This window comes from Dermacentor andersoni, chromosome 7, assembly GCF_023375885.2.
Source record: "Dermacentor andersoni chromosome 7, qqDerAnde1_hic_scaffold, whole genome shotgun sequence".
Classification (NCBI taxonomy): Eukaryota; Metazoa; Arthropoda; class Arachnida; order Ixodida; family Ixodidae; genus Dermacentor; species Dermacentor andersoni.
Window position 1 is genome coordinate 165586518 of NC_092820.1, and position 17084 is coordinate 165603601.

Genomic DNA, 17084 nt, shown 5'->3' on the forward strand with positions numbered 1-17084 from the left:
TTCTTTAACGTGCACTCAACTTATGGGCGTTTTTGGATTTCAATCGCATTCAAATGCGGCCTCCGCGGCCGGGATTCGATCCCGCGCCCTCGCCCTTAGTAGCGCAACTCCTTAGCCACTATACGTAACCACGGTGGGTAGTAAATAGCTTGGCATTAGCAACTCGCACTTCACCTTATTGAAAAACGCTTGAATTCATAGTACAGAGCTCAAATTTGTGGGGTTCTTGAAACATGCTCTTGGAACAAAGGAACGACAACACAGTAGTGCAAACAATCACAGAAGCATTTATTGCACATTTCATAGACTAATGCCTGCTAGGCGAGTTGCTATCCACAAAACATGCCGATGGGCGCGCGGCAAATCGCGAAAGTCCGACTCACCGCGACCGGATAACGAGCGAATATCTTCGCCCCATGCTGGACACCAACGCTTGGTTGTTCGCGCGTACGGTCACGCGAAAGGTGGCGCGTTTGAGCGAGGCCTCGCGAGACGGTCTCGCAGAAGCGTGGATCGGCGCTCGCGCGGCACGTCCGCGCTGCTTGCCGAACCCAAGCCAAAGAGGAAGAGCCTTCTCCTTTCTGCGCCCAAGTAACCCCGCCGTTAGGTGGCGTTAGCAGAGCCACACTCGCTCCATCTCTCGCAATGCGCTTCCACCACACCGACTGCCGCGGGCTACAGGCCAGCGGCGAAACCGGATTACAGGAGACGGGAGCTATGCGGGAAAACAACATATCAGGGGACGCGTGAGAGTGGCGCATCCCCACAAATTACAAAAAAAAATAAAGGTATGAAGCATGTGCAATATGTACGTGAGTGTAAGCAAAATATATATTCAGGCTTGTAATAACATTATGCATTTTTTTTAAAACTCTGAGCCTTCGAAAAAGGCTGATACGTGTGAATATGTAGGTAAAGGTCGAAATACGGTTAAGTTTCTGTAAGTCTACCACAGATTACTACGGTATTTCTTGTAAATTATTATTTATGCAATTGCTTGACATCTTTGTATGTGCGTTTAGGCAACAGCGTAGAAATTAGCAAGAACCAATGCGATCATATTTGGTGAAAATAGGCGAACATCATGGATGACGCATATACGAAATTAAATGTGTGTGTGTGGGTGAGAGTTGTTATCCCCCTTCGTGATAAAGAAATTATTGTGCAAGTTCTCGAAACAATTTATTTTTGAACCGCGCGCTTAAAAACAAAACGCGAGAAAGAATACAGGACAAGCACTGGTCTAACAACTGAAAGTTTTTATTAGAGAAAAAAGATTATATAGACAGTGATTATGAATGTGGATAACGTGTAAAAAATCATCACACATTTATAAGCAAACAACGACAGCGATCTCTTCGTTTCATAAGGATACTGACGACTCACTTATACACATGTTCTTATTATTGACTATGTTCTGTGCGTCAGGAATTTCCCGTGTGTGCTGATTGTGGTGTTTCATGATGATTTAAGTATCCCCAAAACAAGGTGTGCAGCCTTAATCACGACAATGGTTGGCAAGGTGCGACGACACGACTCTCTCTAAGGAATTGTCATGTTCGCGTAGCCTGATATTTACACAACGGCCAATCTGACCGATGTAGACGCTAATACACGTGCAAATAATAGTATACACCACGCCAGAAGAAGAATCAGTGTACTCATTAGGATGCTCAACAGAGCAAGCGTTACCGCTCGCTGCTGCGCCAATCCTTGCATACCTATCTATTGCAGCGCATAGCATGTTAATTATTGACGTTAATAAGATTCGCCACAATATTACCCCTACCCCTCTTTCGGCAAATTTGATCTCAATTTCGATCACAGTTCTCCCAGGACAGTGGAAATATTTGATGTGTATTATGTGTTTGTTTATTTGAGCAATGCTGCTAGCCTGAAAAGACTGTGAGCAGGAGCAGGGATACAAGATGCACCCCCACTACAGAGTATAGACAACACACATTTTGTATACCGGCCCTTACGCATAAAAAAACACGAACTGGTTTCGTGTGTAGCAGCACCGATACAAGATGTATGTCCCGTCGTGAAACATACAGGGTGAAACATACGCGTATAAGGACAGATACAAGTACATTAACACAAAAAAATACTAATCTCTTCCAGCTATTTAATCTGTCGGCAGGTGAGCCTTCAGTGCTGTAACGAAAACAGCTGAAGACGAGCGTTTCACGACGTTACCTGGGAGCATTTTCCATTATCGGGCAGTTTGTGGAAAGAGAGATTGACAGCGAAGCTGTATATGACTATAATACCGAAATTTCGTCTCCGTAGCCCAAAACTCAACCCACCACAGCGGAAAGCACGCAGCAATACCAGATGGTACTCGCCTCCGCGCAATCGCGCACAGCCGCAGGGCTAGACGAGGTTCCCGTTAGGCTGATTAATGAACTAGGGCCAAATAGTAAGGAACCTTTGCTGAAAACAGTGGAAAAAACTTTTAAAGATAGACGAATACCAGACAGTTGGCGACAAAGTAGAATGAAATTAATTTACAAAGGTAAGGGGGAGAAAGGTAGAACTCACTCGTATAGACCGTTGGCCATTACATCAGTAATATATCGGTAATATAAAGGCTAGCAATGCAGGCAATCAAATTAAAGCTGCAACATGGGGAGAAAATAATGGCATTTTGGGAGAACTTCAGAATGACTTCAGAATAGGTAGACGTTTGGAGGATAACTTATTTGTTCTTAGTGTATTGAAATATCAAAAGTAGGAAGCAGACCATTATATGCGCCCTTTTTGGACATTACAGGAGCGTATGACAACGTAGACTGCAACATTTTGTGGGATATTCTGGAAGGGGAAGGCTTAGGTGACGATTGTGTACAGCTTTTGAGAGAGATTTACCTAGAAAATATCGTTTGCGTTGAATGGGAAGGGATGAGGAGCGAGGAGAAAGCTCATATCAACAACGGACAATGGTAGTGGTGCCGTTTACCCCCACTCCTGTTTGTGACGTACATGGTGAGGATAGAGAGGGCGCTAGAGGGAAGTAATATCGGGTCTAATCTCTCATGCAGACAGGCGGGTACGGTAGTAGAGCAGCAACTCCCAGGTTTATTTTATGCGGACGACATTGTGTTGCTAGCTAACGAACAAAGTGATTTGCAACGTCTGGCTAATATCTGTGGACAGGAAGGCAAGAATTTAGGTTTGAAATTTAGTGTTGGAAAATCAGGTGTTTTGGTATTCAATGAAAGCAGTGAACAGACAGTTGCAATACAGGGCTAGGAAATACCTCAGGTAAGAGAATATAAATACCTTGGTGTATGCATAAACGAAGGTAATTATATATGGAAACACAGGAAAAAGCGATAACAGTAAAGGGGAAGAGAAATGCAGCCAACACAGACCGCTATGGGGACACAATAGGTGCGAGGTGCTCCGACGTATGTGGACAAGTGTAATGGTTCCAGGACTTACTTTTTGAAATGCGGTTGTTTGCTTGAAATCAGGGGTGCAATCAGGTCTCGACAGGAACCAAAAGTCAGTGGGTCGCCTCGCATTGGGCGCTCGCGGGAAGACTACAAATGAAGCTGTGCAGGGTGATATGGACTGGACAAGTTTTGAAGTGAGGGACGCTCGCAGTAAAATTGATTATGAAGACCGACTGAGGAACATGGAAGAAAGTGAATGGGCTGGCAGAGTGCTCAGGTATCTGTACAAGAAAAACATTGATTCATAGTGGAGGAAAAGAACTAGGAAGCTTACCAGCAAGTATGCTGCCTGTAGGGTGGGCAACACAGCAACAAGGAACGTCAAGCGGAAAGTCAGAGAGGATGAAATAACCTCGTGGGTAGCAGCAATGGAAAAGAAACCTGCCATGAGTAACTACTTAAGAGGAAAAAACGAAATCAGGAAAGAAACCATTTATGCTAACTCAAAGGGAAGCTCATTACATTTCAAAGCGAGATCAGGATGCCTTAGAACACGCACCTATAAAGCGAGATATAAGAAGACGAAGCATGTGCTTGCTGCGGTAAAGCTAGGGAAACGATGGAACATGTTTTATTAGAATGTGAAGAAATCTGCCCAACGGTCCTTTTATGCGCCACTGGCCTCCTTGAAGCCGTTGGGTTCAGCGAGAGCAGGGGAAAAGTAAACATGTCCGCAATAGAGATTAGTAAGAGGCGATTGGAAGATTGGTGGTAGAAATGTAAGGAAACGACAAAAAACGGAGACGTACAAAAGCAAAGTTCGCAGTGGGGGGACAGAAAGTTTGGTTGTGGGAGCTCATAGTGTTTTCTTTTTATTTATTTTTTTTAATTTAGGTAGGACATTAGACAGTATAATAGCAAGAGCTTGGTGGCGCAACCCACCTCCCCATTCCATAGGGGACGCTCATAACATCCATCCATCTATCCTGCGGCAGCAGCGGCGCCGGTCGTGCGAGGGCAAAAAAAAAAAAAAAAAAGAACGGGAAAGCGCGCCTTCGCGCATAGCTTTGGCGCAAGCGTTTTCAGGTAAAGATTACGGTTGCATAAGCTGCAGTTGCCGGCAAGTGACAACTGTAACGTACGAAGCAGGGACTGGCATCGCTACACTTTCATATGTAAAAGAAGAACCCGCCTAGCAACTGATTTTATTTCTGTTGTGATAGCGCTATGGAAATGACTCGCATAGTTAGAACTCCCGAAGAGCAGCGCCAATACGATTACCGACGAAAGCAAGAGCAGCGTCAATATGCACAACGGCATCGTGCTTATGCTCGGCATGACCAAGCTCAAGGCCACGTCACGGTCGATCTATGGGATCAGGTGAAACCACAGCTTCGCTGGCCAACCGCCTCCGCAGCGTGGATTGGAGACCATTAATGACATCTGGTTGTCAATAAAATGCGACGGCACCTAAGGACTTAGAAGTTGCAAATGCAGAAGCATCAACGTCCAATTGAAAGTCTCTAAGCGATCCTGCGAATTTTGCGCTGCGAGTAATGTACCATAAAGGTAGGTGCTGCCCGAGCCAGCAAGCAGCAGCAGCCTGCGGTGCCAACGCCGCACGTCATCAACGCCCTGAGCGACGAGACCGAGGAAGCAGCAGCGGTCACCAAGGCCGTACTGCGCGCACAGCAGCTAAGCCTAGTGGGGCTGAGAGAGAGATGCGGACCGCGCGTCGGCCTCCAAGAGCGAGACGGCGGCGCCCACACGCGCGCGTCACGTGGCTGCCTCCCGGACGACAACCCGTCTCGACCCGAGGTGTCGCGTCAATCTGCTCCGTCGAGGGCTGCTCGTGACGTGACGTCGCAAGCAAAGGGAATTTAAGTGCCGTTTCGCTGCTTAAAGAAATATTTCACGCAGGCTGTACTTGACGACCCCTCCCCCCCCCCCCCCCAGATTTAAGACAGCACAACAAATTTACATAGCGTTTTCTTCTTGTTTGATATATTCGATCGTTCGATATATTCGATAGATATATTCGAGCACTTGTAGTTCGGTCAGCACATATGAGAAATCTTGTATTGCTCTATCACATGTTGATCTTGCCCTATGTACTTGCGATAATCTGTCCATTGTTTTCGTAAAATATGAACAAGGTGCCTCTTAGTTCACATGGGACAGAACAAACCAACTACGAACCTCCTATCCCACGTGAAAATAAGCAGTGAGCTCTCCGCAAATATTGGCAAGGCTTAATTATGATTTGTCCTCATAGATCATTTGAGTGGCTTAACCTACGTGGTGGAACTTCTGACATCATCTAGTCGCCGGTCTACCCGGACAATTTGGCACATTTTGCTAGTCTAAATCAGTTTCACAGCCCTGTTCGCCAGTGACTAGATTTGCCCAGCGGGCTTCGTCTGCCAACCGGAGATTGCACGGTATGCTCCGGGGAAGGAAAAGACAACGAAGACGAAAGATGGCGGCACTCGCTCGGTGTCATCATTACCTCGCCTGTAAATGAACCCCACTTACCTGTAACAGTATACCCTCCAGCAACAGACGGTCTATGAGAGACGCCGTAGCTTGGGGCTCCGAAATAGTTTCGAGCATCTGGGGCTTAACGTGCACACACAAAGTATGTTGCGGGAGCATTTTTGCATTCCGCCTTAAACAGAACTTCCGCCACGGCGATATCGACATAACATTGTGAAATGCGTCGCGGTGGAGATGGTCGCGTGCTATTCGAGTCAGGCAAGACATTTACGGGTGCTGTATCGGCTGCTGATGCAATGAAGTTGACGGAAAGAACCTCGCCATTCCATGTGCACCGCAAGACGTCTTCCTGTTGCGGGTGGCGGGTTCCTTTCGTCTCTTTCACTTAATTTTACTGTTCCATTCTTTAGACGTTTTAGTTATTCAAAAAACGTCACACGTTATGCAATTGAAAAGAAGGTTGGTGCATTTGTGAGCAAATTATAACTCAAGATATAGTTTAACATTTTAAGCTGATTGAAATGCAAAGATAGCGGCCCACTACAAAGTATAAAAAAAGAAGTACGCATAAAGAGGTGCTCTGGAATGGGACCTTAAGACAAGTCTCCTTGTCGGAACAATCATTTCAAGGCAACGATCGTTCCAGTTTTGTGAACGAAATACAATTGTAATGATGGTTTCTTATACAGTTAAAAAGAGCTCCACATTCTATACAAAATCTAATAAAACAAAAAATGCATAGCAAACAGTTGTCTAGCTCATGACATTTACAATGCACCGTAAATGTCGTCGTCTACGTTATTTTCCACATCACTTAATTGATAGAATTGTTAGTACTTACATCTTGGCAAAAGAAGATCTTTCGTGTCGTTAACCTGGGATTCGTGAGGGTAAGCCACAAGAGGTGCGACTACGCATTCCATGAAAATACACAAAATGTTAGTTACCACTGTTTAAACAAAAAAAAACTAGTAGCAGCGCAAAGAACGAGATGTGCAGACTGAGACAGATGAAGCGCTGACAACGCTTCGTCTGTCTCAGTCTGCACGTCCCGTTCCTTGCGCTGCTGCTCGTTTCTCCACACATGTGCATACAGGCCCAAATTAGCCCTACAGTTTAAACCTTTACATATGAAAAAAGCTATGCCGTATCGCATTTCGTAATGGTTTCTAGTGCCGATATCACGCGCACATTTTGTAGAGGCAGTGCTTAGGCGTATTATTTAAGAAAGTCCATTTTCATTTTAATACCCTTTAGCGCATACGCGTTACTGAGGGAAGTAGTACATAACAAATAGATAAATATTAACAAACATCAATAAAACTAATGTAACAGAAGGCAATGCAGAAAGCCAACTACAATAGAAAAATAAATAGCCAAATACATGTTAAAGTAGCAGCAACTGATAAGGAGAATAAACGGTGATAAGCAACAATGCTACGGAGCAGCTCAAACAGTAATCACGAACGGAGCCACACACAGGGTGTTTCAGCGAACACTTTCAAAAATCTTTAAAAGTTGCCGGTGGCAGATACCACAATTCTAGTTCATGAGCCAGTCTACTCGAAGCGGCAGACAATACTTGCACAAAATATTGATGCAAAATCGGCTAATTAATAAAGATTCACTAATTAAAATTTTATCTGAGAACATTATGGCGGTTGTTCCAATTTACAAATTCTAGCCGTGGAGTTCGCAAGGCGGATCCACTTGGAACGAATTTTCAAGATGACACCAGTTTTGAGCTATAAATTCCCGAACTTTTCGGAGAAATGCATTGGCGTTCCAGTTAATTTGTTAACAAAACGTCGTTTTATGCACTGAAGCACACAAATAACTGCAACGCCAATGCATTTCCCCGCAAAGTTCTGGAATATATATCTCGAAACTGGTGTCGTCCTGAGAATTCGTTCCAAGTGAATCCGCCTTGCGAAGTCCACTGCTAGAATTTGCAAAGTGCAATATGGGCGACAAGATAACAAGCTACAAAGTTAATTAGTGAATTCTTGTTAATTAGTCGATTTCGCATATAAATTTTTTTGCAACTAGTGCCCGCCGCTTCGAGTAGACAGGCTCATAAATTAGACTTGAGCCACGGGCAACCTTTAAAAATGTTTGAAAGCGTTCGCTGAAACACCCTATATATACAAATCACAACATACGGCAAGCCTGATAACTGTACGCAAAAATAAACGCAAAATGAAATGTCATGGATCAGCATCAAGATATCGCACGAGAGGTGAACGAAATGAGTCGTGATCTGGTATTGATGCTACTGTCGGAAGGAAAGCGATTCCACTCTGTCGATGTACGTGGTAGAAAATAATGAAAAAGGGCATTGATTTTACAACTGGTGACGTTTACTTTGTAAGGATAGTCGCTGCAGGATGAGCGATAAAATGATTGCGAAATAAAGGCATGCTTAAATTCGTCGTGATAATAAATTTTGTGAAAAAGGCTAAGGCGCGGTACTTTTCTACGGAGCTCAAGAGGCGGTAATGACAGCGTCAGTTTTATTGAAATTGTGCTACTAGTACGATTGTAATTGGAAAGAAACGCGCCGAATTATTCTGGAGGATCTGGATTGAGGTTGTTATGTTCGAGAAACCGGGGTGCCAAATTGCAGAGGCATATTCTAATTTTTAATGTACTAATGGCTTTTACAGAGTCGGTGTAGCAGAAACAGGTGCTTTAGGAAAATTTCGGCGCTGGTAACCAAGCATTCGATAACTGTTGTTAATTATGTAATCTATATGATGCTTACAACTAAGATCATTAGTTTTATGGACATCCAAGTGTTTATAAGAGGTAACGGGATCTAAACCAATACTATTTAATTCATAGCAAGCAGGAGTAGTTAGATTAGTGCATGGTGCTCACATAACTTAACATTTTTTTAGATTTAAATATGTCTTACATTATTTAACTATACTAGTACGATCAATTTGTAAAGAGGAAACCTCAGTAGGATCAGCTATTTCGCGATAAACAACGCAGTCATCGGCGAATAAGTTGATAGTGGAAGTCACGCAGTTAGGAAGGTCACTAATATAAACTGATAAGAGAAGAGGGCCCAAGACGGACCCCGGTGGCACACCTGACGTGACAGATGTTAACGATAAATTATTATTGTTAGTGAACAGGTCCTGCGACCCTCCCTTAAGAAAAAAATTATATCCAGCTGAGAAGATTTACGTGAATGTTGAGGCACCTGAGTTTAAAAATAAGGCAATGAATAATTTTGTCAAATGCTTTAGAGAAATCTAGGAAGATGCAATCAGCTAAAGAATGATTGTGGATAAGAGGAATAACTAAAACAATAACTGTGTCTCGCGAGAGTACGACTTGCTAAAACCATGTTGTGCCGAATCAAAACAGTAGTTCGAATCAAGGAAGCTAGCAAGGTGTGAGTAGATGACATGATTAAGAATTTTGCAAAGTAGACTGGTAACTGAAATGCGGCTATAATTATGGAGCGATTGCTTAATACCTGAATTGTGAAGTGGAATCATATTCGCCTACTTCCAATGCTCGGGATGGATACCAGTATTTAATGGTTGTTGAAATATTTTAGTTAGAAAATTAGAGGAATACATCTTTGTTTCTTTGAAGAATATTGTATTTATACATTCAACACCAAGGGACATGAAGGTTTCAGTTTGTCATTGAGCTTTAAGATTCCGGCCACACCTATTGCTATTGACTGCATACTGAAGAAATCGGAGAACGGATATGATGGTAATGAAATATTGCTTGTGGATGAGACACTCAGACTAATCTCTTGATTCAAGATGGATGTCCACTCTTTACTAGGCACAGGTAAGCCATTCTGGTCAACTAAAGACAGCACGTTGTCACTGTGGGTATTAGTTATTATTGCAGTAGAGCGGCCAGTTGGGCTAGTTGGTGGAAGTTCATCTTGTAATATGGGTGGTTACTGCGCAATAAACACACGGACAACAGAAGTAGAAGTTGTTGGTCTGAGCACGTCCTGTCCGCTTTTACTTCTGTTGTCCGTGTGTTTACAGGGCAGTAACCCCCGTAGTAATATATTAGTTACGATGTTCCAAAATTTCCGAGGATTACTGATAAGCATGAAAGGGAGTAAGTTTTTCATGAAACGAGATTTCGCAGAAACCACAGCTTGAATGTAAATGTTAGATGGGATAGTGTATGCATGCCAAAACTCCTCAGTTTGCCGCAATTAAACCATCCTGCATTTGTATTTGTTGGTATTTTCTTCGGAAATGCAGGCTTTTGTAAGATTTAAAATTAAGTTTGCAAACAGGTCGCAGTTCTCGTGGACAGAACGATATTCAAAACCATGTAGGTAGTTATCAAGAAAAAACGAAAGTTCACTATTGATCCCTTCGAAGGTTGCCATGTTGTAGTCAAATATAGCATTTCGTTTTTTTTTTTTGTAGCTGGGGGTGTAATGAAGCACATGTCAAATTGAAGTAAAGAGTGATCGCTAGGTCCAGGCATGAAAGTTATCATGCCTACCATATCGGGTTAGTGGTCAGAATTATGTCAAGAACGTTTTCAGAACTGCCGACAACCCGCGTGGTACTATCAACGATTTGAGTAAAATAGAAAAGAGAACAACTATCAAGGAACGCTTTGCAATTTGAAAAATACGATGTGAATCATCGTGGTGCCGATGTCGAGCTTATTGTCTGGTAGTTAAAGTCACCTAGAAGAGTTACTGGGGATGATGGGTATCTAATCGGAGCAGAGTTCATGAACTTCATTGACAAACGAAATGTCTGCATAGGAGGACGGTAACACATATCGATTATGAGTGTTACTGTTCAAAAGGACACCGCAACAGACAGATTCGATGTTATAGGCGATATTAATCCGGAACGATGTCCGACTGGCAGAAACGGTGAGCAATGACCCTTCCCCTCGTCTTCCATCCCTGTCACAACGACAGGCACTCAAAGGCTTGGCATGGGTAAAAATTTCGCCGTCACATACACGAACATTTAGCCATGTCTCGGTAAGTGCTACCTGGTCAGCATCGCACGTGTTGATAGGTGCGCTGACATCGTCTCTTGCTTAAAACACTCTGAATACTAGTGTAGAGAACAGATACAAGGCGTCGATGGTCACTACCCCTCCCTGATTGTTAAGAAACCTGACGCGCGTCATTTGTTGCCCACCGTGCATGCACCAGCCGTTTCAAAATTACTTTGTTCAGTGCAAAACAACGGACACTCAGTAGACGCTCTCTGCCCCTGAGCGTCTACAAAAGCTATGCAAACAGGTTAATACACAAAATAAGAAAAGGCACGCATGTTCTACTCAACATCGCAAACAATTTGTAACCTGCACTCATAACGTTGTCTATGCCATTCCACTTTCATGCGGAAGAACGTATGTTGGTCAAACCGGCAGATGCATCGATGAGACTTTAAAAGAGCATCGATATAACGTCACTGGGGTAATGTCTAGTCATTTGGGTATTCACTGCCGAGATTGTTCCTGCAAGTCCATGTTTGAAAGTACTTCCATTCTGTATATGGCTCATAGCAGGATGACGAGGGAGATTGTGGAGGCCTACGCGATGGCAAAATTAGAGGAAAAGTGTGTAAGCAAGCTTTCGGTGTCGCTATCTGAAAAGGAGATACGATTCCTAGGTTTATCTTTGTGGCCATTACAGTACATGTTTTCACCATACCTTGCACACGTGTACGGTTTATCGAAATGCACCACTGAATGCTCTTTTATGCTTTCACGTTTGTTTCTGCTCGTACGGTGTATATTTATCGATGCGTGCGAAAATAAAATACATAGTTGAAAGTAAAGCGCTGGGTCTGTGTATCTGTTTCTTTCTACGTCCTCGTTCAGTCGCGCTTCCACACTCTACCATAGAACGGAGACAAGAAAGACGACAGGACAAAGCGCCTTGTCCTGTCGTCGTTCTTGTGTCCGTCGTTCTGCGCTAAACAAATTAATTATGTATTCACAGCAACTAGCCCGCCAGCGCATTGTGCTGAACCAGCGGTTTCAAATACAGCAGGTGGCGCGCAATGCTTTCGAGTCATGAGACGCGCTATGACGAAGAGAACGATGAAGCGGCCGAGGAAGCTCGAATTTGTGTTGTGGCCAAACATATTGCTTTTGATTGACAGCGAGTTTATCGTAGCGAAGCTTAAAGGTTGGCGATCCAAGAAAATATTTTGCGAACGCAGTTAGCCTCTTGCAAGCGAACCTGGTGGCTGCGCAGTAGTCATCCGAAACTGAAATTTTGCTACTTTCGAGCCTCGTACGATGTGCCATCACACTATCTTTCGCTTTGAAATTCAAAAATTTCGTTAATACAGGTCGGCACTTATTTTGAACGAATAGGGCCACCAAAATGGTGCGCTCGTTCTGTCGCCTCAAGTCTAAATTCGGAAGCAATATTTGAGGACTGCAAGTTAACCACTTTTTTTTTCTGTTTCCTGCCAGGATTCATCACCATCGGAGACGCCACAAATTATTAAACAATTTCTGCTAGACATATCCTCTGGATCGTTGATGCGGGAAAGAAGTACACTGTTTTGTTGGGTCAAGTCATTAATGGTTTCGTTCGTTAGCTACAGTTCATGTTCTAGGCTACCAACAGCACTGACTTTAGTTTCAACGGACAGCGTTGACTTTAGTTTCAACAGAAGCATGTCTTCCATCAGTATTGGTCAGCCTCCTCGCTTGCCACTTTTGATTCACTTTTATGTCATCGTCAGCTTGCGCCAACTTAGCTTGAGCAGCTGATGACGCCTCACAGGTAGTTGTAATATGTGACAGCGCAGCCACAACACCGTTATGACGAAGGCTTCACGGCGGGCCGTTGTCGTCGGCTGTCTGAGACTGTCGCTGCTTGTTTGCAGGGAAAGGGGGGAGGGGTTAAGCATACCAACAAAATACTTAACGCCTCTATGCAGTCACAACACATGTCACACAGCACTTATGGGCACGGAAGCAGAAGTAAAAATCGATTAGACGTTTTCCTGGCGTGAAGGAAACGCGAGTGACCGACCTGGATAATATGAAGGCGTCGATCCTTAGCCATGTGTCCCATCGTGCGGCTTCCATGCCCACTGATGTAGCAGAGACAAACATATTGGTAAAGAGCGCACACGTCCGTAGGGACCTGCGGCCGAGCTACAGCACTGCCGCCAGCTTCCTGAGCGGTCACATGGTCAGACCGCTAATTTTGTCCTCCGAGATTTTAGGCGCGTGGTTTAGCTCTGTTTTGATTTCGGCTTCGATAACGACGCTTCCGATTCTGGTTTTGCTTTGGCTGCAAAAATGTTCAGTACCTCGTCTCTAGTGGAGCGCAAGAGCGTTAATATTTTATTTTTAAGCATGCCGTACGAATGGACGTAATAAACTCGCGGATCACGTATGTTGCCCCCGGAAAGTGCGTGAAGTACCCTAGGAATGCTAAAGCATTAGGAATGTACTGTTATTCCTCGTCAATGAGGGGTAGACAAGGCGTTGGCCTACGATATTTAGTAACAATAACGTATGGGTGGGCCTTTATTTTTTCAAGGGAGCTTCTTGTCCAGCAGGTGCACGTAAAAGCGCCCTTTGGAACGGCGCCCCAGAAGAATGCTACTAAAAATTCTAGAGCTCTTTGACTGGTGTTTGTGAAAATTCAGTAGCTTAAAGAATGTTCTTATATCTTCAGTCGGCTTCAGAAAATAACGATTCGTATATATTATACATAAGCTGGCCACACGCCTAGAGGTTATTGAGATTTTGCGGTATCTATATTCATGCCATCACCATTTGTTGTGAGGACCTGTCACCTCCGTCCCGTTGCTGTGTAAGGCCGCGGAAGTGCCGGGTGGACATACGAAAGCACGAGTGTACAAAAGTACGATAGATCGTTTTATGTACACTACTTCAATCAAGCTAACGCATAAAGAGCATAACAAGCTTCGTCGTATAAGAGTGACAGCCTACCATGCAGACTACTAAAAAGTGCCTTGCGCACCGCTTAAAAAGTACTTCTGAGAGCCACAGTTCACGGGATCAGGGCGATTACCGTGTCTTTTAGGCTTCAGATTGGCATTCTAGCAGGTGTTCTAGTACCCAGGGTGCGCCTGATCGTCTCGTCGAGCATGCTGCCGTGACACGTCCGACCAAGGATTTGTCTATCCAGCCGCAATGGCATGCCCGCCAGTTCAATGACGCGACAACGTTAGCTTGGAGCACCAAGCATAGCCGTCACCAGCCTCCTTTGAGCAAAGTTCAAGTGGTCCTAATGTCTAGTCGAATGGAATGTAACGTAGCAGAGAACCCAGGCAGAGAATGCATCGATGAATACAAGCCATAGATTGCTACTATGTCACTAGACCCTAAGCCAAGGAAAGCTACCCCAATAGTGCAATTTCTTAATTAGAAGAATTAGAAAAATTATGGGAAAGCCGATTACTATAAATCATATTACTACAAAATATGATTGTCCCGCTTCCCTGGCTTGTCAATCAGGTTATGGCGTCTACAAGTGCAATGCCTCTTCCAAGGGGCCGTAATGGTTCAAGCACCCGGGGTCGACTCAAACACCAGTTCGCGACTTTCCAGGACATGACTAATCTTATGTGGCCTTTTCACACGAAGGCGTCACTTATAAGTGCTTGGCTTCGTCGTTTTAAAACACACCAAATGACACGGACTCAGAATGGGACTCAGAATGGTGTGCTGATTAACGACATTAAATAAAATAGGGGTGCTAAATTATTACTGCAAGTTGAAAAAGGTATGCTCACACTACAGGCTACTAAATATACTTCTATCTGGCATGAGTAGAAAAGTATACTCACCGCTTATGCACAGGAGATGAAAAACATAGAGAAGTGCCATCCTTTGGCCGGCGGTTGTTTAATGGTGGTTTGCAAGCCCACAACTTTACACCAATACGATTATTTTCTATTCTAGAATGGACATCTGTAATAGTAAGCCAAATAATTTAATTAGTTTAGTTTCTATTGTAGATGTTCCCATACCATTTTGATATTTGTTTAGAATAATAGAATCTGAGGCTAGGTCAAACTACACACAAGTGTTTGCCTTTACATTTATGTCACACGCGATTGTAATACAATTGTCTTTTAGGACCACAGTTCGAAACTATTACCACAAGGTCGTGACGCAAAGAAGCGTCTGAACTATATTGTGCTGATTATCTTTATATAATGGCTGCTGTACGGCGTAGAAATACCGGTAAACAAAATAAAATGCAGCTAACAAAGAAAAACAATGCAAATGAGCGTAAACCTTTGCAAATGCAAAATACTAAAACAGAAGGCAATAATATTCATATCCAGCATTACGTTAGAACCCATTTGAAACTGGCCTTCGCTGGGGCTGTTCTTTTATTTATACCCTATACAATTATAGGCGATGCGTACACTTCTTTCCTTCCCTCCTCTCTCTCCCTGTGATCTTTGTTTCCCCTTTCCCATTCCCCCGGTGTAGGGTAGCCAACCGGACGTTATTCTGGTTAAGCTCCCTGCCTTCTACTTTTCTCTTCCCTCCTCCTCCCTCCGTACAGTTGTGCTTAAATTTTACTACACAGCCACACAACCTCACGCAATTTCTGATGTTTATGTGCCACAAATAGAATAAACATTTATTAAAGTTTTATATTTGCGTGAGATTAAGTGCCAGCATCGAAACACGCTGATGCAGTGTGAGACGTCTATAAAGCAATATTACGAGGACGAAGGCAATGATGCTTGTTGAGGGAAGAGTCGTGATGGCAGGTATATGCGTCGAGAAGCAGAATGGCTAAATTAAAGAAAACAATGTAAATAAAATAATTCATTCAATACAATGAGCTGTTTCAACTAGAGCTCCCTTTGTATTAGAGGTAAGAATATAATCTGTATCGCGCATGCAAGAGAAACAATATAATAGAAATACCTATTATATTGCTGGGCCCTACTAGAGAGAAATTATGCGGACGAAGTTTGTATTAAAACAGAGTTCGTAAAAAAATCAAAAACGAATAATCCGGTTTTCAAGAAACGTGATAAGCCTCTAACCTTAAAATACAACCTTGTTGCAATTCTTTCGTTTTGGTTGTTAAGAAACGGATCGTAATACGCTTATCCTACTATTTGTCAAGATTTCTTATTTTATGGCTGAATCAATTAGAATTTACGGAAAGTTATTCAACAGACTTAGCACTAATAAATGCATCACGCACAATATTCGGCAAGCAATGGACATACAAAATTTCGCTCGTGCGTTATTTATTGTTCTTTCAAAAGCATTTCATTCATATTTTATGGCATGCTTTTTGATAAATTAGACTTCATTCGTATAACAGACCCAGTGCTTGCGTTAACCCGTAACTATTTACAAGATAGAGACTATATAGTATCAATTTCTGGCACCTACTTCCATCTTAATATAACTAACACTGCTGTGTCTCAAGGATCTATATACTAGGCCCTCTCTCATTTCTAATACGTATTAATAATAACCTCAGTGCCCTCAGAGGAATAAACCTCGTTTGCTTTCCGCTTTCGTCCTTCGCGTGCGCCAGATTGGGCCGTGATCGTCGTCTTCCCTGGCGTACTTTCACTCGCACATACAGTACACGACGCACGGCGACGGCGTTATTGCTCTTGGACTTTATACGGAACATCACGCCGACGGCGACTTCTTCGCGAGAGAAATCGTGCTGAAAACTTTGTAATATTCAACTTCCAAACTTGCTCAAGACCAATCTCCGCTAGTTTTGGGCCACTGTTTCATCCGGAAACACCATACCTGCGTCTTTATTAATGAAAAATTAAATTATAATTGAAGCTGGCAGAATCTCTAAAGCATTCAATGAATGCTTTTTGTCCGGCTACGTTACTAATGATAATGAAACCCCGCCTTTTAATTCCAAGTCATGCTTCATTGGAAGCATTGATATTAGCCTGGAGGGTGTTCTTAACCTCGTTTTAAATTCTGACTCAAAAAAATGCCCTGGGTTTGATGGCATCCTGAGTACACTTTTCTCTTATAGACCTCTCGGTACATTGTTATCATATGTCAAAGTTCGATTAGTTCAGCCCTTGTACAGTCAATGTTCACAGATACTTCCCTTATTCAAGTCTTGTGATAAACTACAACTTGGCAAATATGGACCTATTTTTAACATACTAGTAATGTAAAATGATTGAGCACACAATACAA

General features: G+C 43.2%; 1 protein-coding gene across 3 annotated transcripts in view; it reads right to left on the reverse strand.

Annotated features, from left to right (window-relative positions):
- LOC126533243 (uncharacterized) overlaps nt 1-17084 on the reverse strand; it is a 121922-nt gene that overhangs the window by 15690 nt on the left and 89148 nt on the right. For all 3 annotated transcript variants that reach the window (XM_055071831.2, XM_055071832.2, XM_055071830.2), the window contains exons 2-3: nt 14714-14837; nt 6739-6807 (exon numbers count right to left, since the gene is read on the reverse strand). In XM_055071831.2, the coding sequence (XP_054927806.1) occupies nt 6739-6807; nt 14714-14753 (109 nt within the window). In that variant the 5' untranslated portion in view covers nt 14754-14837. The remainder of the gene's footprint in view (nt 1-6738; nt 6808-14713; nt 14838-17084) is intronic.